The 26,461-nt window shown below is 39.4% G+C and overlaps 2 protein-coding genes across 2 annotated transcripts in view; one reads left to right on the top strand and one right to left on the bottom strand.

The window, feature by feature from the left end:
• LOC309342322 (putative membrane protein C3orf80 homolog) overlaps positions 1-26,461 on the bottom strand; it is a 55,662-nt gene that overhangs the window by 2,565 nt on the left and 26,636 nt on the right. The window lies entirely within an intron of this gene.
• Positions 1-26,461, top strand: part of IFT80 (intraflagellar transport 80) — a 65,132-nt gene that overhangs the window by 34,739 nt on the left and 3,932 nt on the right. The window contains exons 9-18 of the mRNA XM_081862375.1: positions 8,099-8,278; positions 10,588-10,706; positions 11,584-11,658; positions 13,758-13,921; positions 18,464-18,528; positions 20,679-20,814; positions 21,698-21,845; positions 23,054-23,225; positions 25,231-25,320; positions 25,426-25,598. Coding sequence (XP_081718501.1) covers positions 8,099-8,278; positions 10,588-10,706; positions 11,584-11,658; positions 13,758-13,921; positions 18,464-18,528; positions 20,679-20,814; positions 21,698-21,845; positions 23,054-23,225; positions 25,231-25,320; positions 25,426-25,598 — 1,322 coding nt within the window. The remainder of the gene's footprint in view (positions 1-8,098; positions 8,279-10,587; positions 10,707-11,583; positions 11,659-13,757; positions 13,922-18,463; positions 18,529-20,678; positions 20,815-21,697; positions 21,846-23,053; positions 23,226-25,230; positions 25,321-25,425; positions 25,599-26,461) is intronic.

The following is a 26,461-nucleotide window of genomic DNA, read 5'->3' as shown; positions in this document are numbered from 1 at the left end:
ACATTACTCTTACACAGAAATAGAAATCAGGAAGGACTGAGGCCTTCTAATATTCCCCCACCCCCGCAGTTACAGAAAATGAATCACAAGAGAGGACCCCTTTCTCAGTGCCCCAGAGAATGAAAGAAACATTTATATAAAGCATAAAGAACATTATAAGCCACAGTCAGTACGAGTGCACACACACATATACATGATTTTTTGTTGTTACAATCATTTAGTCAATCTGGTCCTTCATATAAAGGAATGTTACTTTTCTGCTTTCTTTACCAGAGGTTAATTGAACCCCATTAGACAATGGTTAGTGCCATTTTTATTATAGTTCTGAATTCTTTTGCAGATTTTAAGGGATTTTTTTAACCTGTGCACTATTGTACAAAAATAAAACTCTACTACAGTTGTTTAGTTTAGTCTAAGTATTGGAACATCATCTGTATTTTTTAGACTTGCGGGCAACACATTTTCCTACTGAATATTTTGTTATATTGTGAATGCCTCTGCATACTAACTTTTAATTATATTATTGATCTCTACTCTATGCAATAGGACATCTCCCATATGTCTCATCATTCAAATGCATGAGCGTAGCTTTTTAAAATGAGTAGTCATTATAGTAGCTGTGCCCTTTCTTGAAGATGTGGTTGAGGTGGAGCGGTGGTCAGAAAATATTTTTACCTTCAGAGGGATTTTTGGTAGTAGAGACTGTACCACCACTTCCTTGACTGTGAAGATAATGAAACTTGGGCACAATAATGGGATGGAATTTAAACCTGTATCTTGCCCTGGCCTCAGGTATCTAGAGGAAGAGTTTACACTCTGTGTTGTTTCCTGCTCGCATTTCAGAATAGATTGATGGGAATGAGTTTTTATAAAGCTTGACAACATTATATAAATCTGAAACAAGAATTGTGTAAAAAGCATTATTTGCAAGTTTCTATAATCTCCTTACTGTTTTCTTTGCCCTCCTGTAAATGAAGGTAGGTAGCAATGATAATAAAGAGAACCAGTTGACAAAGACTACAATGGCATTTTGTTTCTTCACTTCAGAATGTGCTGAGATATTTTCTAGATGATTTAAACTGCATGGTGAAGGGTTAAACTCTGTAGAGTGCATGAAAGCCATTTTATTTTCAGTCACATTTGGTTACTTACTTTTACTGCCACTTCTCTCATCATAACAAAGCTGTTAAAACGACTACTTCTTATGATCGTTGTACTGTGGCATTGGACTAGAGTATAAAATACGTATGATACGTATTTGTTCTTCATACTTGCATGATACTTTGTACTCAGAAAAAAAGCAGTCTTAAGATTTCCTTTATAATAGAGAATCATAGAGTTGGGAGGGACCCTGAGGGTCATCTAGTCCTACCCCCTGCAGTGCCGGAATCTGCAGCTGTCCCATACAGGGATCGAACCTGCAACCTTGGTGCCACTAGCACCATGCTCTAATCAACTGAGGTATCCAGGAGGGAAGTCTGTACCACTCTTTGCAGTACCTTCCTCCCGAAGGCTGCATCTGCAAATATGTCTTTGTATTCTGTATTTGTAATATGTGTTTGTCAGCAAATATTTGTAGTTTTCTATTGGGATTAAACTCCATGATCAGTATCAATTTGAAATGAAAAAAGCACCATGAATTATTTTATCCCATAATTAAAACTGTTGCTTTTGATTCTGTAAAAAAAAAAAAAATGTAATTGATAGGCTACTCTTTCAAAAGTACCGGTAGCTACTATGCATGGAATAAATGCATTACTACATTGAAGATGATATTTCCATTCAATAACTGTAGACCTAGCAAATTTGTTTCCCTTAATGCTGTTCAGGGATTGCATCCCAGTTTTCCCTAGTATGACCTATATATTTGAATGTATTTATTTTTTACCAAATTCAGTTCTTTAAATAAATTACACTGGTTTCCCTTGTGGCCCCCCATTGATTTCTTTGGAATATACTGGCAATGACTGAGTAGAATTCTACTGAAATTTGACAGTGCACTGTAACCAGAATTTAAAAAGAGGTTTTTGGCAGCAATTCTTTTCCAGAATAGCACATTTTGATATGATACAATTCACTAGATGAGATAATGATCCTAATATTTGAAAGTAGGTTATGCATTTAATCCATATATTAGATTAGTAAAGAGCCAAATCATTGACTAAATTCCAAGATTAAGAATGACAGGAGGACTGAAATTATTTTAAAAGGTAGCAGTGTTTTCAGTTCTTAATCACCGTTGTAGTACAGTGGTACCTCGGGTTACCGTCACTTCAGGTTACAGACTGCGCTAACCCAGAAATAGTACCTCAGGTTAAAAACTTTGCTTCAGGATGAGAACAGAAATCGCATGGTGGCAGCAGAAGGCCCCATTAGCTATAAAAGTGGTACCTCAGGTTAAGAATGGACCTCCAGAATGAATTAAGTTCTTAACCCGAGGTACCACTGTACATTAGTTCACTATTAGTCTATTAGCTTTGTATACAACAGTGAATATAAACCTTGGTTTCATGGGTAATACAAAACCTTTGTATTACAGCTGTTTCCGCCCAGAAGCAAATACTAAAGTTGATTTAATGTTAATTTTGTGCAGATGCACATGCAAGTAATGCTTATGGCACTGCACTTCTGGTTTGTTAATTATATACACTAGCAAGCCACCTTGGAGGGTTTACACATCAAACAAATAGGGCTGGCCCAACTGAAGAAGCAAACTGGACAACCACTTTGGGATGCCAGTCTGAGGTATTCAAATGGCTTGGAGAGAGCAAAAGCTGCTGCATATGCTTTTGTAGGGGGCAAATAGGTGGCTTAGCACTTCATTGACTGGGTTGTTTCCTACATTCCAAGTATTTCTGCACCTTCCCCATCTATTTGGCTAAAGATCAGTGACTGTCAGGGTTTCAAAGAGCTTTCAGTTCCCAATTATCAGCATATCATTGGTGCTTTAAAGAGTCCTGCATGGCACTTTGAAACTACAACAGTCAGCTGATTGCCAGGGCTTCAAAGCACTGCATCACATGATGTCATTGTGGTATCAGGTGATTGACAGATAGGCAGCTCACCTGTCCAATTTGGCTGGCAAGAGTTAGGGTAGATGAGGATCTGGCCCACCAGCCTGATCCAGTTCTTCACCCCTGATGTAAAAGTACAACCTTGTACAACCAAATGTGAGGGGTCAAACCAGACAATCTAACAGAGAAGGATGGGCCAAGCAAAGGGAAGCTGTGGCTGGGCTAACGAAGGAAAGCAGGTCAAAACATGGGGGATTGAAAAGGGGATAGCAGCAAAGAAAGGCAACAGTGGATAAAGAAGTTCAAGTTATAGCCATTTGGAGGAAACAAGGAATCTAAGCAAAAACCGCTGGAGGAAAAAGCAATACCAGTATGGAGCAAAGCCAGCTAGGAACACAAAAGATACTGGGTCTGGTACTTGCCTGTCCACTTGACTACAGGTTACATTTCTAGCCATGTATACAGTGAGCATCCAGTGAGCATCTCGTTAGTGATGCAATTTCCACTGTGTTTGTTTGTAGGAATAAAATATATTCTGCATTTTATGTGTTTATGGAATACCTTTTTATGGATCCTTTTTTGCAGCCATAAGGTGGAACACACAGAAAAAAATGTGCAACGCTGCTCAAATGTCACTGAAGTTTGGCTGTAATAATATTCTACAAGTTACCCATTTTAAAATGTATTTATTTCCCCCCATAGCTTTAAATAACCTATTATAGTGCATTGTTTCCCATCAGTTACAGAGGCGCTGACAGCATCTTCTAATTACAAGAAATATGTATGCTGCTGCTTTTGGTTCTCACAAAACTTTTTAATCTCTAGAGAGAAACCCAAAGACCCAAACACAGATTTTTGTAGAAGTGTGTTTATACTTAATTTTAACACAGTCGTAATTTTATCGTTGGTGTTTTTAATATGCTCCTGAGAAATCAAGTGTACACTTTAATGTTTTGCACATATCCCAAAACCAAACTTAGGTTGGTGAATTCATATATACTGATTTAGAACTCTTGTAATAAGATCTGATTTTTGGCTTCCTTTCCCTTGAAAATGAAGTGGGCCTTTTTAACAATCTTTAACAATCAAGTGGGCTGAAACAATCTTTCTTCAAGAGAAGTAAGAGTAACCTTGTGCCAGGCTTAATACCATGTTAAACTTTTTTATTTGACACATGTATCTAGATCTCTCAATATGTGCTATTTTTACTTATAAAACTTTTACTCTGTATTGTTCTTCTGTTTAGGTTTGACTGTTCTGAGTTTCAGAAACTTGAATTTATTTTTCTTTTGTAGTGAAAACCAAATTTCTAAATAGGAAAGGTTGCCTTGGTGTCTTCAGAATCTTCAGTTTGAGCAGTGCTGTCTTATAGTCTTCAAAACACAGGTCTTAGGACTTGCTGCTTTATTATGCTACAATAAGTCCTAAAAGCTTATTTATGTTAATAATATGCCTTGTACAGTATACAATGAATGCAAATGTGATATTCCTGATTTCTAAACTATAGTTAAGCATTCAGGAGAAGGCTTATTTTCATGACTTGACAACTGGTTAACCTGGTTCAGATGTAACACGGAACTCTGGCTTAATACAAGCAACAACAAAAAAGCTCCAAAGTAGTACATCAGGGGAGGGAGGGACTAGGGAGGAGAACCCAACCCAACACTAATTCCTGAGATGGTCCATAAGTAAAGGTAAAGGGACCCCCTGACCGTTAGGTCCAGTCGTGGCCGACTCTGGGGTTGCGGCGCTCATCTCGCTTTATTCGCCGAGGGAGCCAACGTACAGCTTCCAGGTCATGTGGCCAGCATGACTAAGCCCCTTCTGGTGAACCAGAGCAGTGCACGGAAACACCGTTTACCTTCCCACCTGAGCGGTACCTATTTATCTACTTGCATTTTTATGTACTTTCGAACTGCTAGGTTGGCAGGAGCAGGGACCGAGCAATGGGAGCTTACCCCATCGCGGGGATTCGAACCACCGACCTTCTGATCGGCAAACCCTAGGCTCTGTAGTTTAACCCACAGCGCCACCCACGTCCCTTGAGATGGTCCATACTGGACCATTAATTGCAATTAGTACTAACCAGGGTTCCCACTTCACCCATACTACAACCATAAATTGAAGTCTGGATATACAGGAGCCATTGATAGTTATAGCCACAGTTAACATTACTGGAAATACAATTGTTTCCACAGGTAGACCTGCCAAGTTTCTGTGGCCTCACAGTTGCTTAATTATTAGATCAGGAACTCATACATGACTCCCCTCCCTCAGGTGTGTCACCTTCTGCATCATATGCAGACTGAGAAAATCACAAATACATGAAGGTATACTTGGAGAAGATTCAGGTCACCTTGTACTACTAAGGTATCTGCATTGCTCTATCATCTTTTAGGTGAAATAGATTTTGTGAAGCTGTAACTTATTTCAAATATTATTACTTTTTGCACTATGGCCTGGAAGTACATCTGCTTAGTATTTATATCAGATTCTTTGGTAGGACAATTTAATGAGCATTTGGCCCTCAGTATTATTTTCATGCATTGTATTGCATGAAATGACCTTAGATCATTTTCATTAGAAAAGGATGTTAAGAGCTTCCTGCTTTCCCCTGATTGTTCAGGCCCATATTACAAAAACTGATTACTAAGCCTGAAATAGACACAAAATGAGATGCAAGAAAATATGCCACCATCATAATATCGTTGAAGATTTTTCCATCATTTACCATATTAATCCATTGCTCTGGAAAGCAACCACAAAGTCATTCCCATCTGAAGAAACTACTATGAGGAAAGCATATCCTCAAAAACAGTGTCATTTTTCTGATTTAAGTTCTACTGTATAACAATTTACAAGTGCTTTTGTAACAATTTACAAGAGCCAGTATGGTGTAGTGGTTAAGAGCGGTAGACTTGTAATCTGGTGAACCGGGTTCGCGCCCCCGCTCCTCCACATGCAGCTGCTGGGTGACCTTGGGCTAGTCACACTTCTCCGAAGTCTCTCAGCCTCACTCACCTCACAGAGTGTTTGTTGTGGGGGAGGAAGGGAAAGGAGATTGTTAGCCACTTTGAGACTCCCTAGAGTAGTGATAAAGCAGGATATCAAATCCAAACTTCTCTTCTCCTCTGCTTTTGACAGACCACGGCTTATTTAAATAATGTATATTGCAGTGTTAACTTTTGGTGGATGAATAGGTTTCAAGTCATGAGAAGTGTTCATTCTGCATCATTCAGACTTTTGCTGGAGTTCTTTACCTTAGCGCTGGGTGCTGTGCTTTCAGAAGGATGTAGACAAACTGGAATGGGTTCAGATGAGGTCAATGAAGATGGTCAAGAGTACAGTGGTGCCCCGCAAGACGAACGCCTCGCAAGACGGAAAACCCGCTAGATGAAAGGGTTTTCCGTTTTGGAGGCGCTTTGCTAAACGAATTTCTCTATGGGGTTGCTTCGCAAGACGAAAAAATATTGCGAGTTCCCGCGTTTTCCCCCCCGCTCCCCCCCTTTTCCTAAGCTGCTAAGCCGCTTAACAGCTGATCCGCTGATAAGCCGCTTAACAGCTGATCGCTAAAAGCCGCTAGACCGCTAATAGCGCTAATCCGCTAAGCTGTCAATTGGCTTGCTTTGCAAGACGAAAAAACCGCTATACGAAGAGAATCGCGGAACGGATTCTTTTCATCTTGCGAGGCACCACTGTATAGAAGACAAGTCCTATGACAAAAGGTTGAAGTACATTTAGCCTGGAGAAAAGAAGCCATGGCAGGGTTGGGATGGGCATAACAGCACTCTTCAAATACTTGAAGGGATATTACAGTAGAAGAAGCAAATACCGGTACTTTATATCTGCTGCCTTGGAAGGCAGGAATACATCTAATGGTCTTTAGGTACAGGATAGTAGATTTGGATTGAACATTAGGAAAAACTTATTAATGTTAAAAAAAAGGGTTAACAATGGAACCAGTTAACCTTAAACCAGTGAGTATGTTGCCGTTGGACATTAGGGTAGATTGGCCTTGTTGTAATAATAATGGACACAACTGATTGCAAAGTACATCATGATATGGAACTGTTTTGCAAACACAATGGGCCTTGATAAGGCATAGTAGCAACAGGACAAACCAAAAGTTTATCATTCTTTTCTGTTCATAACACTGCTGTGTAATATATTAGAGTAAAATGTAGTAATCGCCCCAAACCCTAGTAAGCTTTAATGGCTGAGCAAGGTTTTAAACCTGAATCTCCCTGACTCAAGTCCAACACTTTGCATACTATTCTGCATTTGTCTTCTAATGTAGCCAGAATATGACTTGAGGGGCAATTGTGTAGGGTGCATGGAAGCTCATGCCACAGTAAATCGACTGGTCCCTAAAATGTCTCATCATGTTATATATCTTTGCTGCAAGACTTAATACAGCTGCTCCTTTGACTTTGGAAGGAGGAGCTTTCAACAACAACAACAAAACATCTACAATAGATAAAGTGCTACTTTCTCTGCCCTTTGTTCAAATAAGATTTATGAAGTTTGAATCAACCTCTGTCCCATTTTGTGTCTGTATATGTGCTGTTTTAGTTGTTTTTTAGCATTCTCTAGACGGAGGCACCTGCAAGGGAACCACAAAGAGAGCTCTTCCCTTCTATACTTCCCCACCCACAGATACCTATTAAAACTGTTTCACAAAAATCGTCTGCTCCACATAACAAGTGTTCACTGTTGTTTAGCGATTTAGACTTTTATGTGAAATTATCCCAGACATACCAACTTTTTTCCTTTTATTTTGCACTCAGTTCATCTAATAAAAAGCTGGAATAGCATTGCCTTACTGTTAGCTAATTAGGTTCATGCCTTTGCTTCAGAAACCATTTAACATTTATTTAGTGTCCTCACTGTCCTGGATGCTGAACAGAAAACTAAGTAATCCTATCACTGTCCAAAGACAAATAATTTAAGAGTGATAGACAAAGATGTTGTATGCGTACACATACACAGAGCATTATTACTGCTTTGTTGTAATATATGCATTGTGTACTGTAGAAGTAATTACAAGTGGAAGTATGCACTTTTTTTTTTATTAAAATTTGCAGTGGTCCTATGCCTTAGAGAAGCCAAACACCGGCAGCATATTTAATATTGCTTGGTCTACTGATGGCACGCAAATAGCGGGGGCTTGTGGAAATGGACACGTGATTTTTGCTCATGTTGTGGAACAGCGCTGGGTGTGGAAAAACTTTGGAATAACATTAACTAAAAGAAGAACAATGGAGGTATGTGTTGGATGTTTCAAGCTTTGTGAGTGGCTCACAAATGTGAGCACAAAATGTTGGCAGAAAATAACAGGTGCTTTTCGAATATCCTTTTCAGTTGTAGATGAACTGAGTGAATGAGTGAGTGACATCCGTCTCTATGGCCAGCTAACTATCCCCAGGAGATCTGTTCATCAGACAGCTGGATTGAGCAGCTTTCAGGATGCTCCTGGTGATAATAGCATTTTGACCAATATGTTTATGAACTGAGGTCAATTCTCACAATCCAATGTGAGCTTGTTGATGTTAGGAAGGCTACTCTGGAGTAAATTGACTGTAGAGTATACCTCTGGTTACTGCAGTGGCTGGAAATTCAGAATTAAAAAAACACACATTTATGCTAGAAATTATTTTGCAGCTGGCAACAAAGTCACAGCTGCAGAAGCAATAGCATAATAGTCCATGCACAGATAGCCTTGGTTTACTGGTTTTGGAAAAAACCTGTACATGTACACAGCTGTGGTTTACCATTATAGCAGCTGCAGCATTGTTGGTTTGTTTTTTTTTTCTATAGTGCAGGTTTTTTCTGCTAAGAGCAGGGATAGCGCTAAATGTGTCTGCTTTCTTTGATCACAAAATCAGTACATTAGCCAAGCACTACCCCCCAACCTAATAGTGCTTCTTGATGAAACTTTGCCCAGAATATTTCAGCCCCAGGTTAAAATAGTTTTCAGCTAGGTAAAACATCTACTATGACTTATTTTTACTACTAGCTGTCCAGCCTAGAGAAACCATAAGCTTTTCATACCTAAAATCTGCTTGCTTACAGAATATTTTAAAGAGCCTTTTATTAGACCCAATTAAAGATTTTCAGGCAACTTTCTATTTTATGGTTACCTTATTGTAAGGGAAGCATAAAAGAATTGTGAATGTAGGTTCATTTAAAAACACATGGTCCTAAATTTAAAATGTGAGTCTGAGTATCTGAAAGCAAATGCATTAATTTTTTACCTGCTAAATGTTCTGTCCTCGCTGACCAGACACTGACTCATAACATCCCACCCAGAGGACAGGGAGATAATATACAATTTCTGTTGTTACAAGTTTTCTCAATTACACATTCAGTATTAGAGTTCAGGCCAAGCTTTTCAGCCCTGGGTGCCCAGTGTTAGGCTCCCAAATCTATAATTAGGCACCTAAATATCTTTTGGCCTGAAGTGAAGTTGTCTTTGATGCTGAATATATAATTGGGAAAACTTGCAACAACAGAAATTCTATATTACCCATCTGTCCACTGGGTGGGATGTTATGAGTCAGTGTCTGGGAATATGGAAGACAAATTGGCAGGTAAAAATCATATTTTTGGTATTCATTCCCAGACAGCGAATCGTAATGAATGACTCTGTCTAGTAATCCCTGAAGCTTTAGTTATATTTAGCTTGTACAGCTTCGTGGGAAAGGTATACAAAGGAGTCTTCGCTAGCAGTGTATGCAAATGACTTGCACATAATTTAAATTCTTGTTTTGGGGTTGTCTCAAGAAAAGTTTTCAGCCCAGCTTCTACCATGTTGTTTAGAAATAATAATAAATGCACAATTAACATATCATTCTCAATCTTATATAAAAGCTTTAGTTCACTTTTGTTATAAGATTCTGGAAACCAGAACTGACTAGATCTCCACTGGTCCTGCCCTGGTTTACTGCTTATAAATAGTTAAGTGACATTAATTGTGAATTATCATTGTATTTCCATGTTCAGGATGGGAGGAGCTATTCCCTTTTAACAACTTTCACTTTCCAAATGTCAGCTTTCTGTGAAGCCTTCTCAGATACCAGTATCTAATGATACCAGTATGTAATTAACAAAGCCCTGAACAACTGAGGCACAGGGTGCCTTTCTCTTTATGTCCCAAGTCTGTTGCTGCAATAATCTGGGAAAGCACTATTAGTACTACCCCATGGCCAAGGAAAATGAGTCTTATTTATTAGGAGTCATGTGTTCAGTCTTTGACCTCAAAGAAGGCTGCAGCCCTACACTACTGATCTGAATAAAGATACATAGGAGCACACTGCATATTGCTAGGTCTCACTCAATACATTAACAATCTTCAGCTCAATAGTTTCTAAATTATGGGCCCTAGATTCTTTAAAATACAAAAATGGGAGTTTTAAAGCTTGAATTTGAGAAATATAAACACTTGAATATTCATTATTAACTTCATTTCCTGACATTCTGTACTGTTCTTAGAGCTAAGAATAAGGCTACTTCTTTGCCTTTGCTTTCAAAATTATTTAAATTTTATTTAACCATTGGCTTCTGTTCCCACTAGGTCCGTAATGTACTTAATGACGCAGTGGATTTACTGGAATTTCGAGACAGAGTCATTAAAGCCTCTTTGAACTATGGGCATTTAGTAGTTTCAACATCTCTTCAGTGTTACATATTCTCGTAAGCAGCCTGAATTAATGAGATACAGCCATCTGATCAATTAAAAACCTTGAATTTTTCACAGCTACATGATTTGATTTGGGAAGCATCCTAAGCTAAATGACATAAACTTCTCATAACTGTGAATGGAATTAGCTATGTTCATTTTCCCATGAGTGAGACCTTCCCAGTGAAGCCACATGTTACTGCTTATTGGCATCCTGTTTCCCAGTGCAACTGTGCACTATTTTGGTCTGTAACCTTTTAATCACTACTCGTGCTAACTTTCTAAATTACTTTTTAAAGTTTGAAGTCCTCTAACAAAGTTTAGGGGTACAGTTGGAAGTTCTGTTTCAAGGGAATATGGCAAAGCTCTATGGGCATTAAGCTGATGTCCATGTACATTGTACTGGTGCATAAAAGCTGTAACTAATGTTTAAAACAAGGCTGTCCCACCCATGGGGCAAGATGAGACGACCACCTCAGACAGTAGACCCCAATATAGATCTTTTTATCTCCCTTGCTCCTGGTATAGATCTTCACTCACCCCTCCTCCGAAACCCAGCCAGATGGGCAGGGTATAAATAATAAAGTTATTATTAAAATTATTCTTATCATTCTTCCCTGGTGGCTAGGGAGACTCCATTTCGTGGTTCTCCTCAGTTGCCAAAATGTCTTAGTCTGGCCCTAGTTTAAAATCATATTGGAAAAATGTGAAATAGGTTCTTGTTATATAAACGGAATGATAAATACTTATCTGTCCTATGATTCTTTTGAAATCTTACCACAATGTTTTCAAGCTGATATATCTGTGAAAATCGCACTATATAACTAAAGTATGTACACTATCTCTTTTTTTGTTGTTTCTTAATGTATATTGTCTTGCTCTTTGTTTTAGGACTAAAAACTGGAATACACCATTAATCTTTGACCTTAAAGAAGGAACTGTCAGTTTAATTTTACAGGCAGAAAGGTAACTTGCTGATTGCATGACTTAAAACAATGTTTACTTAAATAGGGTGAGATAGTGGGATCATAGGGATGCGGGTGGTGCTGTGGGTTAAACCACAGAGCCTAGGACTTGCTGACCAGAAGTCGGCGGTTCAAATCCCCATGACGGGGTGAGCTCCCGTTGCTCGGTCCCAGCTCCTGCCAACCTAGCAGTTCGAAAGCACATCAAAAGTGCAAGTAGATAAATAGGTACCGTTCCGGCAGGAAGGTAAACAGCGTTTCCGTGCGCTGCTCTGGTTCACCAGAAGCAGCTTAGTCATGCTGGCCACATGACCCGGAAGCTGTACGCCGGCTCCCTCAGCCAATAAAGAAAGATGAGCGCCGCAACCCCCGAGTCGGCCAAGACTGGACCTAATGGTCAGGGGTCCCTTTACCTTTACTAGTGGGATCATATTTGGAAGAAATATATGTGTTGACTTTGATGATACTGTTTGGGAAGTAGTTTCCCAGCTAGATCTGACTCTTGACCTTGTTTGAATAATCTAGAGCTATATGCTCTGCTTGCCCTGTTATATGCTCATGAATGTGACACTCAGCAATCTTGACTCTGTGAGTAAATCTGTGTACAGTAGTACCACTGTGTGGTTAAACTTGCTTTGGATTTGATAATAATTTCCCCTCCAAGTAAGTGTTGTAGGTTTTGAATTTCTATCATTAACACTTGCCTTTTAAACCAGTTAGCCAAAAAAACCTCACTTTCCAAATAAAGTGTATGTATCATTAAATAAAGTGTATGTATCATTATGCAAATATTACCATGAATGCGTGCCAAGTCATTTCAGTATCAGATTGATGTAATATTAGATGTCCTAAGCAGAGGAGAAATTAGAGAACTTTAAAGTCTAGAGGGGCTGGGAGCTGGGGGCACTGTTATACGGTGGTTCCGCTCCTTTCTCCTGGGCCGGGATGAGTGTTCAGACCCCTGGGCTCTCACGTGTGGGGTGCCTCAGGGTTCCGTCCTCTCTCCCCATGCTTTTTAATATCTATATGAAGCCGCTGGGAGAGATCATCAGGGGATTTGGGCTGGGTGTTCATCAGTATGCAGATGACACCCAGCTCTACCTCTCCTTTAAATCAGAACCAGTGAAGGCGGTGAAGGTCCTGTGTGAGTGCCTGGAGGCAGATGGCGGCTAACAGATTGAGGTTGAATCCTGACAAGACAGAAGTACTGTTTTGGGGGGACAGGAGGCGGGCAGGTGTGGAGGATTCCCTGGTCCTGAATGGGGTAACTGTGCCCCTGAAGGACCAGGTGCGCAGCCTGGGAGTCATTTTGGACTCACAACTGTCCATTGAGGCGCAGGTGAATTCTGTGTCCAGGGCAGCTGTCTACCAGCTCCACCTGGTACGCAGGCTAAGACCCTACCTGCCCACGGACAGTCTCACCAGAGTGGTGCATGCTCTAGTTATCTCCCGCTTGGACTACTGCAATGCGCTCTACGTGGGGCTACCTTTGAAGGTAACCCAGAAACTGCAATTAATCCAGAATGCGGCAGCTAGACTGGTGACTGGGAGTGGCTGCCGGGACCACATAACACCGTTTCTGAGATATCTGCATTGGCTCCTAGTACGTTTCCGAGCACAATTCAAAGTGTTGGTGCTGACCTTTAAAGCCCTAAACAGCCTTGGTCCTGTATACCTGAAGGAGCGTCTCCAACCCCATTGTTCAGCCCGGACACTGAGATCCAGCGCCGAGGGCCTTCTGGCGGTTCCCTCATTGCGAGAAGTAAGGTTACAGGGAACCAGACAGAGGGCCTTCTCGGTAGTGGCGCCCACCCTGTGGAACACCCTCCCTTCAGATGTGAAGGAAATAAGTAGCTATCCTATCTTTAAAAGACATCTGAAGGCAGCCCTGTTCAGGGAAGTTTTTAATATTTAACGCTGTAAAGGAAAGACATTTGATTACAAATGCCTGTGCATTGATATATTATTTGAAAATACTTACTTGAATCAATGCATTTTTAAATTATGCAAGAAATAATAATACAGTATATAGACAATTACGTTAATAGCATTGTGTGAAAATAGTTAATCAGTATTTTCTCCTCTGCTTCTTATTTATAGGCATTTTCTTCTTGTAGATGGTGGAGGGCTATATTTATATTCTTATGAAGGACGTTTAATTTCCTCTCCGAAGGTTCCAGGAATGAGAACAGATATACTAAATGTTCAGACCATTTCTTTGAGTAATGATACCCTAGCAATAAGAGATAAATCTGATGAAAAAGGTATGTTGTACAGACATTAAAATTGTTATTTTTGCATAAAACGTTTCTTCTGAGCAAATAGAAGTAAATATGGGGTTGTCAATGTATCACTTTTGGGTGCACTTGCACCTACCAAGCCTTTTCTTGATGTCTTCAGCATCCTCTCTCTCCTACTTAAGTTAGGCTTCAAAGAATCTATTGCAGCATATAGAAGGTTTCTTTCAAACCTAAATGTGAAATGGAGTGAGGGTTCAATAGGTCACAGCTTAACTCTTCCCTCCTCAACTGATTACTCCACCTCACAAATGCCCCCCCCCCATTAGATTTGAAAGAATTCTTCTGCTGTAGCCAAAATAAGTCATTTTCCAAGCCTAATTTCAATAGGGAGTGGCATATCACAGATAAGAAGGGTCAATCCGTCTTTCCTTGGTTGCAGTTCAAAATTGTCCTTGTTCCATGTCAATGTATCCTGTTTGAAAATGATGCTTATTGTTACAATAGTGAGGTCTTCTTGGAAAGCGGTACAGTGGTGCCTCAAAAGACGAAAAGAATCCGTTCCGCGAGTCTCTTCGTCTAGCGTTCTTTTCGTCTTGCAAAGCAAGCCCATTGACGGCTTAGTGGATTAGCGCTATTAGCGGATTAGTGGCTTTAGTGGCTTATCGGCTTAGCGGATAAGCGGCTTAGCGGCTTAGAAAAGGGGGGGGAGGGGAAAAAACCCCACAGGAACTCGCAAGACATTTTCGTCTTGTGAAGCAAGCCCATAGGAAATTCGTTTTGCGAAGCACCTCCAAAACGGAAAACTCTTTCGTCTAGTGAGTTTTCCGTCTTGCGAGGCATTCGTCTTGCGGGGCACCACAGTATATAAATTTATTAGATAAACAAGCAAACATGTACAGTAGACGCTCGGGTTGCAAATGTGATCTGTGAGGGAGGCACATTCGCAACCCACAGCGTTCGCAACCTGTAGCACGGGTTGCGATTCGACACTTCTGCGCATGCGCAAAGCGCAATTTAGTGTTTCTGCACATGCACAAGCGCTAAAAGCTGGAAGTAACCCAAAAACACAACCCGAAAACATGCAACCTGAAGCGTCTGTAACCCGAGGTATGACTGTATTTGAAATTAGAGTAACTTTTCCTCATTTATTCCTAATGAAGCAGTGCTGATCCACCCATGAGGAACGGTGAGGTGACTACCTCAGGCTGCAGGATCCACAGGGGCAGTGGATCCCACTGTTGATCTTTCTTCATGCCTTGTTCCTGCTTCCCTCACCCCTTATTCCTTGGTGGGGAGGGGGCTGTTATTTGGGGGTTCGCCTCAGGTGCTAAAATGTCTTTAGCCAACCCTCCATTGAGGGAAGCATAACTGAAAATCACATGGAGATTTCATCTTCCTCCTTATCCCCCTGTGCTATATCCGAGGCCTTTCCTGAGGATCTCTTGTCTTTTAGTAGAGGCTTTTGAGGGGCTAAAGTGGGGATAAGGGAGGGGAGAACCCCATGGTATAAGCAAATTTTTACTTACATAAATTTGGTTATAGCCAATGTATTTCTGTTATGTGTGCAGCAACAATAGTTTCTTTTTGTGTGCGTTTCTTTTTTGCAGGCTTATTGATAGTTCTGGATTTATGCTTATCTTTGGCTTGTTGACGTTTGTCAAGTAAACAGTCAATAGTTCTCCAGGAGAGATAGCAGGAATAAATGACACCAGAGAGGAAATATGTTTCAGTAACTAGTCAAGAAAATCCCAGAAATGGTGGGAAATAATTTGCTATTTGTTAGCACACGTAGATTTAATCAAAATCCCAGAAGTTATTAAATCATCTCAGTAAAATATTAGGTGTATTCCACTTTCCTTCCAAAAGTAAGACATCAGAATACATAATTTCCCTTGCAAGAGGTTGCGTATTTCATTGCTGCTTGTTTTCTAAGGACCTCCACTTGCCCACTGATGTTGAAGGGTGAAATTCTTTTTCTCTGAAGAGGCATTTCCTTGTGCTACATCTAAAGAAGTTTATCCAGGAAAACTGGATGTCTTAGGGCTTGTTTCCATCTGTAACCTCTGTACAAAATAGCCTGTAGTTGACATTCTTCTTCTTTGGTCATCACTTATAGCCGAGTAAGATTGTCTTCCATGAACACGGTCTTAGTGGTGTGTCCATAGGTGACTCTGGAGGCCAATTCTGGATCCATACGTTGTTCCACAGTGGGGACATAGGTTTCCGGGCAGTAGTTGATCATGGTGAGGGTTTGCCAAATGTGCCTTCCTCTTAGCTTGTTTATCCCTTTCGTCCTGAGTTTGAGTGCCTTCAAAGTCCACGACATCTTTGGTAAAGGCTGTTCTCCAACTGGAGCACTTGCAGGCCAGTGTTTCCCAATTGCTGGTGACATAGGCAATTTCTAAAACCTAACAGAGGGTTTTTAAAAAAGCACTAAACAATATTTATATACTCTGCTGGGAATCGGCTATTGTGAGTATGACATGGGAGTTGATAGGTCATGTGCTTTGCCTTTTCTTAACTATCCCTTTTCCACTTTTATCCACTTCAGTAATTATTGAATCCAAAAGATGACAATATTTTGTGTTTTCCATCTATTTTCTGGTCTTCCTCTTCCTTTTTTGAGAAATTATGGGGTTTGTAATACATACACTTCATATATAAAAAAGAACATCATGATAGTTAGTAAAACTTTTGGTTTTGATAAAAACACAAACAGTGTCTATGACAAGGGAAACCTTACATCAAAAAGAGCACAGCACTGTCTCAAGTCACAAGTTATTTTCCTGTGTTTACACAGCTGGCTCAAACTAGCACTGGATGTAACCCTTCTTTTTCCTTTTCATATGCAACCAACAACATCAGAACAGCACCTGTTCTCATAACATCGTTTTTTCCTGCCAATATAACCAGTGACCGCAAACCAATATCCTGTATCCTTCTAAAAGAAACTCATGACACTATGCTAAAATGCAAATGGAAGAGTCTTTTAAAGTTAAACGTGCATGCCACATGGAATATAGATGACATATTATCAGCTGGATTTGGCATGTGATGTCAATGCTTAAAATCTGTTTGGAATTAATCACTCCCTTCCTTGCATTTGCTGAATTATTCAACATTTATTTCAGATTGTACATGTGCTAGTTTTTCTAACCTTCCTGTCTTGAGAACAGTAAACATGGGGTTAATCATTGTATAAAATGTGACTTTGTATAAAGTAAATTAATATATTAACTCACAAATCTCATGCTTGTCTACTCAGAAGTAAGTGCCACTGAGTTCAATATGATTTACTCCCCTGTAATGGTGTACATAGGATAAAACTCTGTTTTATGACGCTAGCTATGTGCACCTACTTAACCTTTTCATCTTTTTTTTAACAGTAGCACTTTACCATACAAACTGTAGATCCTGCATTGTATTGTTAATATCCTTTATTTTTCAATATTTCATGTTATATTCCAGTAAGTCTAATTGAAAGATTTAATCATTTTATGACAAAATGTAGTGAGCAGGGATAAAAATAATCACATTTTAATTTTTCTGTCATGTACAAGTTTTTGTTTACAAAACTTCCTATTTTGGCCCAAGGAGTTAGCAGCTTGCAAAAGGACACAACTTTGTCCAGTTGTTAAATTTCAGTTATAAGTCTTTCAGGTTTCTAGCACAAATCAAGCTCTCAAGCAAATTACTAACAATAATAACAATTCAAAGCATTCCGATGAAAAGTACCTGGGGGTTTTCCTCCTTACAGTCATATAACAAGAGTGTATAGATTTTCCATTTGCAGTAATGAAGCAGCTATTCTTTGCTTTGTGGTTATATTGTTAAAATGGTCAGAAATCACAAGAACTGGGATTCAGAGTGGCCTTTGCAGTGTGTTACATCTAGACATGTGAAACCCTGGCTCACACCCCAGCTCTACCATGATTTTTTTCAGTCTTATGTTATCAAGGTTATGGAAAAGGTAAATGAAGTAAAGGTTGTAAACTATTGTGTACCCTGAAAAACAAAGGACCAGCTAAGAGATGCATGGCACAAAATTTAAACTACAGTGGTGCCCCGCAAGACGAACGCCTCGCAAGACGGAAAACCCGCTAGACGAAAGGGTTTTCCATTTTGGAGGCGCTTCGCAAAACGAATTTCGCTATGGGCTTGCTTCGCAAGACAAAATGTCTTGCGAGTTCCTGCGGGTTCTTTCCCCCTTTTCCCCCCTTTTCCTAAGCCGCTAAGCCGCTTATCAGCTGATCCACTGATAAGCCGCTTATCAGCTGATCCGCTAAAAGCCGCTAAACCGTTAATAGCGCTAATCCGCTAAGCTGTCAATGGGCTTGCTTCGCAAGACGAAAAAACCGCTATACGAAGAGCCTCACGGAACGGATTAATTTCGTCTTGCGAGGCACCACTGTATAGTAAATGAAGAATAAAACATACCATGTTCCCATGCCATCCTTCTATCCTCATTACAAAAACACTTAAAAATAAATAGAGTATAACAGTCAAATTATTTATTGATAATCTCTCTCTCTCTCTCTCTCTCTCTCTCTCTCTCTCTCTCTCAAGTTATTTACCTGTTTGAGCCTTTAGCTGGAAAGCCCTTAGGCGATGGGAAGCCCCTTGCTCATAAGGTAATGTACGTAGTATCATTTAATATTTTGGGGTAATATCAATAGTCATCATCAGAGCAGACCAACACTGGAAATCATCCTCTGTAATTTAGGTTGGAGAGGCAGGTGTAATGTTGCTGAAAACCTCTGTGAGCTCAGATTGTTGAAAGAGAGGTTGCATGAATAACTTTCTGCTTTGTAGCTTGGCTATGTTCCCAGTTTCGAGTTCCAAGTATCCCAGCATGTTATCAGTTAGAAATCAGCCAGTGTTGATTGAAATTGAGAGAAATCTTAATTCAGTGATCATTGAGATTAATATAGCTGTTTCAGCAGTTAGCTAATGGGAGTTTAGAAATTACGCACATCTAATTAATGAAATACAGGTTTCAATTTTAAAAGTCAGAAAAAATATTTTGCCAGTTTGGCCAGATGTTTGATATATTTGGGTTTTTAAAAATAACTGTGCTTGTGCTTTGTTTTTTAAAGCAATAAGATACAGGTCAGAGTAAGTTAATTCATTTGTAGAAATGAACATTTATTGTTGTTTTTGTTGTTTATATACCACCCTATATCCAAAGATCTGAGGCTGGTGTACAACATTAAGAACATAATTCACAGAGCATAATAACAAACATCATACAGAACACAATAATAGCACGATGATAAAATAATCATAATAACATTCCCCTCCACACCCCCATATTTAGGCCATACACATTTTGTTCATAACTTTTTTTATTGGAGATCTAGAGACTTAATTTTTAAATGAATGAAACTCAAAGTCTGGGCCTCAGGGGTGCCAGTGAAGGTCTTCATGGGCACTAGGTTCATGACCCCTGCACTAAATAGCAAATGTCTCTTTCCTACGTTTTCTTATTCCCATTCCCACGTGCTTCTTGACCTGTCTCCTTTCATTTCTTGATTCATTCTCCTTTCATATTCAACCTCTACCTTATCACTACCCCCAGCTGCTCATTTCTTTCATCCCTACTTCCTGGTTCTTTTACATTCACTTAACTTCTTCCTCCTAGAACAGCTTTCCTCTTGTATTCCCTGTTTCTTTGTTGTTGTTAATAATAATAATAATAACAACAAAAATAAATAAATAAATAAATAAATAAATAAATAAATAAATGTCCAGTAGCACCTTTAAAAAGGTAAAGGACTCCAGTCGCGAACAACTCTGGGGTTATTGAGCTCATCTCGCTTTAGTGGCCGAGGGAGCTGACGTTTGTCTGCAAACAGGTTTTCCGGGTCATGTGGCCAGCATGACTAAGCCGCTTTTGGTGAAACTAGAGCAGTGCACGGAAATGCCATTTACCTTCCCACCAGAGCAGTACCTATTTATCTACTTGCACTTTGACAAGCTTTCAAACTGCTAAGTTGGCAGGAGCAGGGACCGAACAATGGGAGCTCACCCCGTCATGGGGATTCAAACCACTGACCTCTTCAAATACCACAAAATGCACATGAAAGCTTATACCCAGAACAAACTTAGTTGGTCTCTAAGGTGCTATTATTATTATTTCGACTGCGTCAGGCCAACACGGCTACCTACCTGAATCTAATAATAATAAATATTAATTTTTTATCTCTCAGTCTCCTTCAACACTTCCTTTGGCCCTTTCCCCTCAAATGAGGGAGACCTCTCCCCTCACCAACTCTTTGTCTCCTGGCCAATTTTACTCACAGTTGTTAGTGCTGGGATTGGTCCAACCAAAATGCTTTGGCATGGCTAGGGACTGGAGCAGGCAATTTAAGGAGATCACCTGAAAGGAGACCCATGGCCTACTGATGTGTCCCAGCCCAAACATGGCTCTAAAGGAAAGTGGTCTGTGACTTAAGATATTAATGTAATATTGCCCACTTTTAGACTTCACACTATTCTGTTTAAAAAATAATTCAGCCTATTTATTACAAGAGGACTCAAGACCTGGTATAAGTTATACCTTTGACTTTGCATAGTGTGAGCTTGTGTGGTATAGTAGATAAAAGAGCAGGATCTGAAAGTGGAACACCCAGGTTCCTGTTTTCTTCTTGGACCAACTCACTGTCCTTCAGTGTACAATATCAATGTGCAAAATGTTTATTCCTATAATTCATTCTTGTTTGTTTTTTAAACAAAGCATTTAATTCCTAACTCCATGAAATATTACTGATTTATAATATAGACAGAAATCATGGAAATTGCCTTAGACCAAAAAGGACATACAAATGAAAGGAAGATTGCTTTTATTGACAAAAATAGAGACCTTTATATAACATCAGTGAAGAGATTTGGTAAAGAACAGAAAGTTATCAAAATAGGTAAGAATTAACTTTATGCAACAGATTTTTATCCCCTTCTTTCTAGCCCATCACTACTGACAAAATAAAAATTATTATCTTTTTTCTTGAAAGCCCTCCATTTTCCTGAAGCCCTCCACCCCACCCCACCCCACCCAAATGGTTCTTTCCCATGGAATCAAAATTTCTGGAAATTATATTTCTAAATAGAAGCATCCCTTAGGGGTGGGTGGACAATATTCCAGGAGTTAATTCCCATAATTGACTTGCAACCGTGGATTAAGTCATGCCAATGGTATTTTCAGTTTCTAATATCTGCACATAATTTTACGGTGTCCAGTAAGTAAGCTAAAATACTGTACATGAAGCAATCAACAGTAATTTGTGATATTAAAAATTATATGCTCAGTACTTCTTTGTGTTCTCGGTGCAGTCATACATACAGGTTCTGCACCTAAGTAGACCAGCACATGTTCACTTCCTTTTTAAGAGGTGGAGGAAGCCCAGCTGATGTTAGAGAGGGCATACTGCAGACACTGAGGGATAAAACCCCAGTAGGAGGACTGAGCCACAATCCTGTGTGCTGCGAGGGGGAAACAAGACACCCATGCCTGCTATTCTACAGTGAGAGGAAGTTTCAGAGCACACACAAGGAACACCAAGAAAAGGGGTTAAAAAAACTACCCATGAATTCTCGCAGGCTTGTGCTTGTTTGTTCTGCGATAATCTTTCAGGGTACAAATTCTAATTTATGGGAAGTAAAACATAAACATTATTTTACTCAGAAGACAAAACTGTTACTTAGAGTCATATTCACTGGCAGAGAAGAGTTGAAGATACTGATATTTATACTGTAGTGTCATGTGCTTGAGCAGATACTTGATTCTGCTTACTTTCTGTTAAGGAACAATGGTGCATACTTTGGCGTGGAATGACACATGCAACATACTCTGTGGACTTCAAGATACACGCTTCACAGTCTGGTACTATCCCAATGTGGTATACGTAGACAAAGATATCTTACCAAAAACCCTTTATGAAAGGGATGCAAGGTATTATATACTTTTACGTCTAGTGTTTAATTAATAGTACCCCCATCAATAAAATACTTTCCATTACAACCATTGGGAGTAAGATTCCACAGTGTGAAAAACATGGGTGCAATTACAGGCGAAAACAAGTATGAGTGGCCATCGTTTAATTTGGATCAGGGGCTAAATTTGAGCTACTAAGTTTGCAGTTTCAAATTATCAGTTTCCATCTCTCCACCTGAAGCAACTATCTGTTCTGGTTATTTACTTTCATTTTTAGGGTGGTAAATAGACCTAGCTGCTATGTGCTAATCTATAAGCTCCCCTGTATAGTTAATGGTGGCACACTGCCATTGATTGTGGGCCCCCAGCTATTGAACACTCTCCCTAGAGAGGCTCATCTGGCACTGACATTAATGTACTGTTTATTCTCTCATGCTTTTTAAACATCATTTTGTATTTATTTAACCATAGTTATTGCCACTTGATGATTGATTTTTAGCTCCTATGAGGTGTGTTTACCTCTTTGGCTGAGTTAAATCTCTTGTTTTCTATGGTTTACATTTTGCTTTGATGCTGTTTGAATTCAGTGTTTAATTCATTTTAATGTGCGTGTTTTTTGAACTTGTTTTATACTCTGTTTTCTGTATATCGTCTAGATAAATTATTTTATGAGGTGTGACTGATACAAAAAATTAAAATAATGTGATGTCACAAAAGACCAGACGAGAAATTGAGGTATATAGACGTGAAGAATATGGTCATATTTCCATTGATAGGCAATGAATACTAAGAGAATGCTATTCTGAGTGCTTCCTCAGTTTCTCCTACATTGAGCACAGACATTGAGCACAGACCCTACATTGACCACATGCCCACATTTCATTGGATGGCAGGATTGCACACCCATAGTTCTTTTCATTATGGAGAGATGCAAGGAGCTTCTCTCTAAGTGGTTGATGTAAGTGCCTTTCCACCATTGATGGGAGCAATTGATACTGGAGGCTTGCTTACACTACTTTGTAGTCTTGTCTCTTTTCTTGGTTTTTTTAGATGTGGCAGCCATTTTGTGTTATTCCACACCTTCGTGTCAGCCATTTTGTGAGTGGCACCCACATCAGCTTCTCAAAATGTCAGATATTCCCACCGGCCCAGAAACTTTGAAATCCCTGCTTTAGACAAAACTATTCAACATTCAAATAATTTTATGATATTTTTTATCTCAACAGCGAATTTAGTAAAAATCCCCAGATTGTGAGTTTTGCTGGAAGTCAAGTAACAGTCAGGAGAGCCGATGGCTCACTTATTCACATCAGTATTTCACCTTATCCAGCCATACTCCATGAATATGTCAACAATTCAAAATGGGAAGATGCTGTCAGATTATGTCGCTTTGTTAAGGTAAATATAAAATTCTGCAGCAGAGTAAGTTTTTTGTAGTTTTTATATACCCATTACTACTTCAACTTTTGAAAAATGGACTTTGAAATATGAACTTTGTCAGGCTTTTGGGTCTGCCCTCAGCCATGCAAAGAGTTCTCTCTATGTCCCATCATAAAGTGTTTCTGAAACTCCCCTAGCTTTTAAAAACTAGCTTATGATGCACTAAAGAGTTCCACACCGTTCTGCTTCAGAGCCAGTGAGAATTCTAAAATTATTACATTCTGGTAAAGCCTTATTTCTTTTCTTTATTATGAAGTTGCAGACATGTTCTTATCTCTCTTTTTAATTCAAATTATCATAAATTATAACTGGCATTTTATCTGCCAAAAAAGTTGAAATAGAGCATGCAGGTTTGTAGGATTGAATTCCCCCCAAAATTTTCAAAATGCTTTTTAAAATGCAGTTGATCCTCATTGATGCAGCTGGTCATTTGCCTGAGCTGAGTAGCAAACTGCTCATCCTTTCTTCTGACTGGCTGCCATTTGGCTCACACCTGCTTCCAGAGTGCTGTCATATGTGCCTGTCCAGGCTGTTTAAATGTAGGCATTGGCAGCCACCATTACAGTGTTTACATTCTATGTTTTTTGTACATACGCGTAAGGGTTAGTAGCCTTTTAAGGGCAGAAGAGAAAAGGGAACATGCAACACTGTGTTCTGACTCTTTTCTGTCTTCTGAAACAAGAACAGTCTCATTAGTATAGTTCACTGCTATGGTGGCTGTCTCTCCTGGCAACAGATACCCTTGCCGCAGGTGGGAATGGAAGCATAGGGCAGCAAGGCAAGCAGATAAATGAGTTGCTAACTCACTTCTATTTGTTTGCATGGCAGGGTTATGCAGTAATTTACAAAAACCCAAACCCCATTTACCTGGGGAAATGCCTCATTGAATCCGGTAGTAGTTACTTCTGAGTGGACTTGGTTAGGATTGCACTATCAGATAGCTTTGGTTTCTACACTAATTTTTGTATAATGCATTTGCCCCTCTTGCATGCAAATAGAAATACAGTGGTACCTCAGGTTAAGAACTTAATTCATTCTGGAGGTCCGTTGTTAACCTGAAACCGTTCTTAACCTGAAGCACCACTTTAGCTAATGGGGCCTCCCACTGCCGCCGTCCCGCTGCTGCACTATTTCTGTTCTCTTCCTGAGGCAAAGTTCTTAAACCAAGGTACTATTTCTGGGTTAGCGGAGTCTGTAACCTGAAGCGTCTGTAACCCGAGGTACCACTGTATCATTCATATCTGGTAGCTTTAACAATATGGTTACAAACAGTTTTACCTAGATCGGAATATATTTACTATAATTAACAATGAAGTTTCATCAAGTAATTTTGCTATAATATGTATGGAATTTGTAACTTTCTGATTTATTCGCATGCACTTGAAATTGTCATGATAAAATAAATATATCAGTTGTCTCTTGTAGCATAGTTTAAAAGCAGAATCTGACATTTTTATTGTCCATCATTTTGGTTCTTTTCTGTTACCTCTGGCTTCTGCTTATATTTCAGTGTCAGTAGTGAACAAATGTTCTTCTTCAAATAGAAAATTTAATTGTAGAGTACCCCCTCTTCGTGGAGAAAGAATATCTACTGGCAAATCTGTTTGCAGCCCATATTTAATACTACTACTACTAATAATAATAATAAATTTTATTATTTGTACCCTGCCTATCTGGCTGGGTTTCCCCAGCCACTCTGGGCAGCTTCCAACAGAACACTAAAAACAGAATAACACTTCAAACATTAAAAACTTCCCTAAACAGGGCTGTCTTCAGATGTCTTCTGAAAGTCAGACAGTTGTTTATTTCCTTGACATCTAATAGTAGAAATGAATAAATGTGGGGTAGGGTGATGGGGGACGACAGTGACACTTTAACAGCTTGACATAGACTTTAACTTCTGCTCATTTTTCTTTGGCTGAAAACAAATGATTGTCTTAAACTTCTTCTCTTTCACTTTAAGGATCAAACATTGTGGGCATGTTTAGCTGCCATGGCAGTAGCCAGTAAAGATATGAATACAGCAGAAGTAGCCTATGCATCAATAGGTGAAGTAAGTAGATTTGCCTTAATAGTTTGGCTTCTTAGTTTCTTGCAACGTAACTTTAAATGCACTAATTTTATTATAACTGTTGCATTTTTTTAAATAAAAAAACAGATCGACAAAGTTCAGTATATCAGTTCTATTAAAGATCTTCCATCAAAGGAATCAAGATTGGCTCATATCCTGCTTTTCAGTGGAAATGTACACGATGCTGAAACACTGCTTCTTCAAGCTGGCCTTATTTATCAAGCTATTCAAGTCAACATTAACCTTTACAACTGGGAAAGGTAATATGTTTCTTATGGATGTAGCATGTGCCTTACAGATTCAACTAATGCTATTGCGAGATACTTGTAAGTCAGTTCCATTATTTTATTAGTCATTGTTCCCTGACATTTAACTAAAATTGTTTTGAACACTAAATATTTGGGAGAAAAAAGACTATTTAATCCTATTATTCTGCCCTGAAGGCAATATATTTTCTTATGAATGTAAAAGAAGGGCCGGATTCAGCTAACAGGTCCCACTAGCTGAAGCCTGCATGAACATGTATACTAGCACAATGGGGGCTTTCTTCCTCCCCTCACCCTATTTGCTCCCAAATTGGTTTGGAGGGGGGGCAGGAGACCCCCCCCAAAAAAAAACATCATGTGTGGGAAGAGTGCTTGCCATCAGGCAAGCACTGACAGAGCAATCTCCCATAATATTTAAGAAAACCCATAATATTTATTATGCTGTTTTTGTTGGTGGTGGTTCGTTTTAACTGTAGAAGTGAGTCACCAATGTAGCACCTCCCGCGGAGAAGAGAGTGTGCTTGCTCTTCCATTCTACTTTAAACATGCTTTAGTTGAGATATTTCTAGTCATTGATGCTTTAGTTGAGATTCCAGCGTTGCAGGGGGTTGGACTAGATGACCCTCGGGGTCCCTTCCAAATCTAAAGTTCTTCGATTCTATGAAAGACCAAACTGGGTCTATTTGCTCCTTACTTATGTATAATATTTATGATTTGCCTTAAGTATAATAGCTGGGATCCCTCAAGCCTATTTTAGGTGAGCCAGGGGCTTCTCCTGTTGATAAACCCCAAAAGTCTCTTGTGGAAATCCCTGGAGTCACAGATTTTTAACTCCAGCAATACAGGGATCACAGAGT

Source organism: Podarcis erhardii (assembly GCF_964252035.2).
Source record: "Podarcis erhardii genome assembly, chromosome: 5".
NCBI lineage: Eukaryota > Metazoa > Chordata > Lepidosauria > Squamata > Lacertidae > Podarcis > Podarcis erhardii.
Note: the sequence above shows the minus strand (reverse complement) of the source record. Positions and strands in the feature narration are given on the sequence as shown.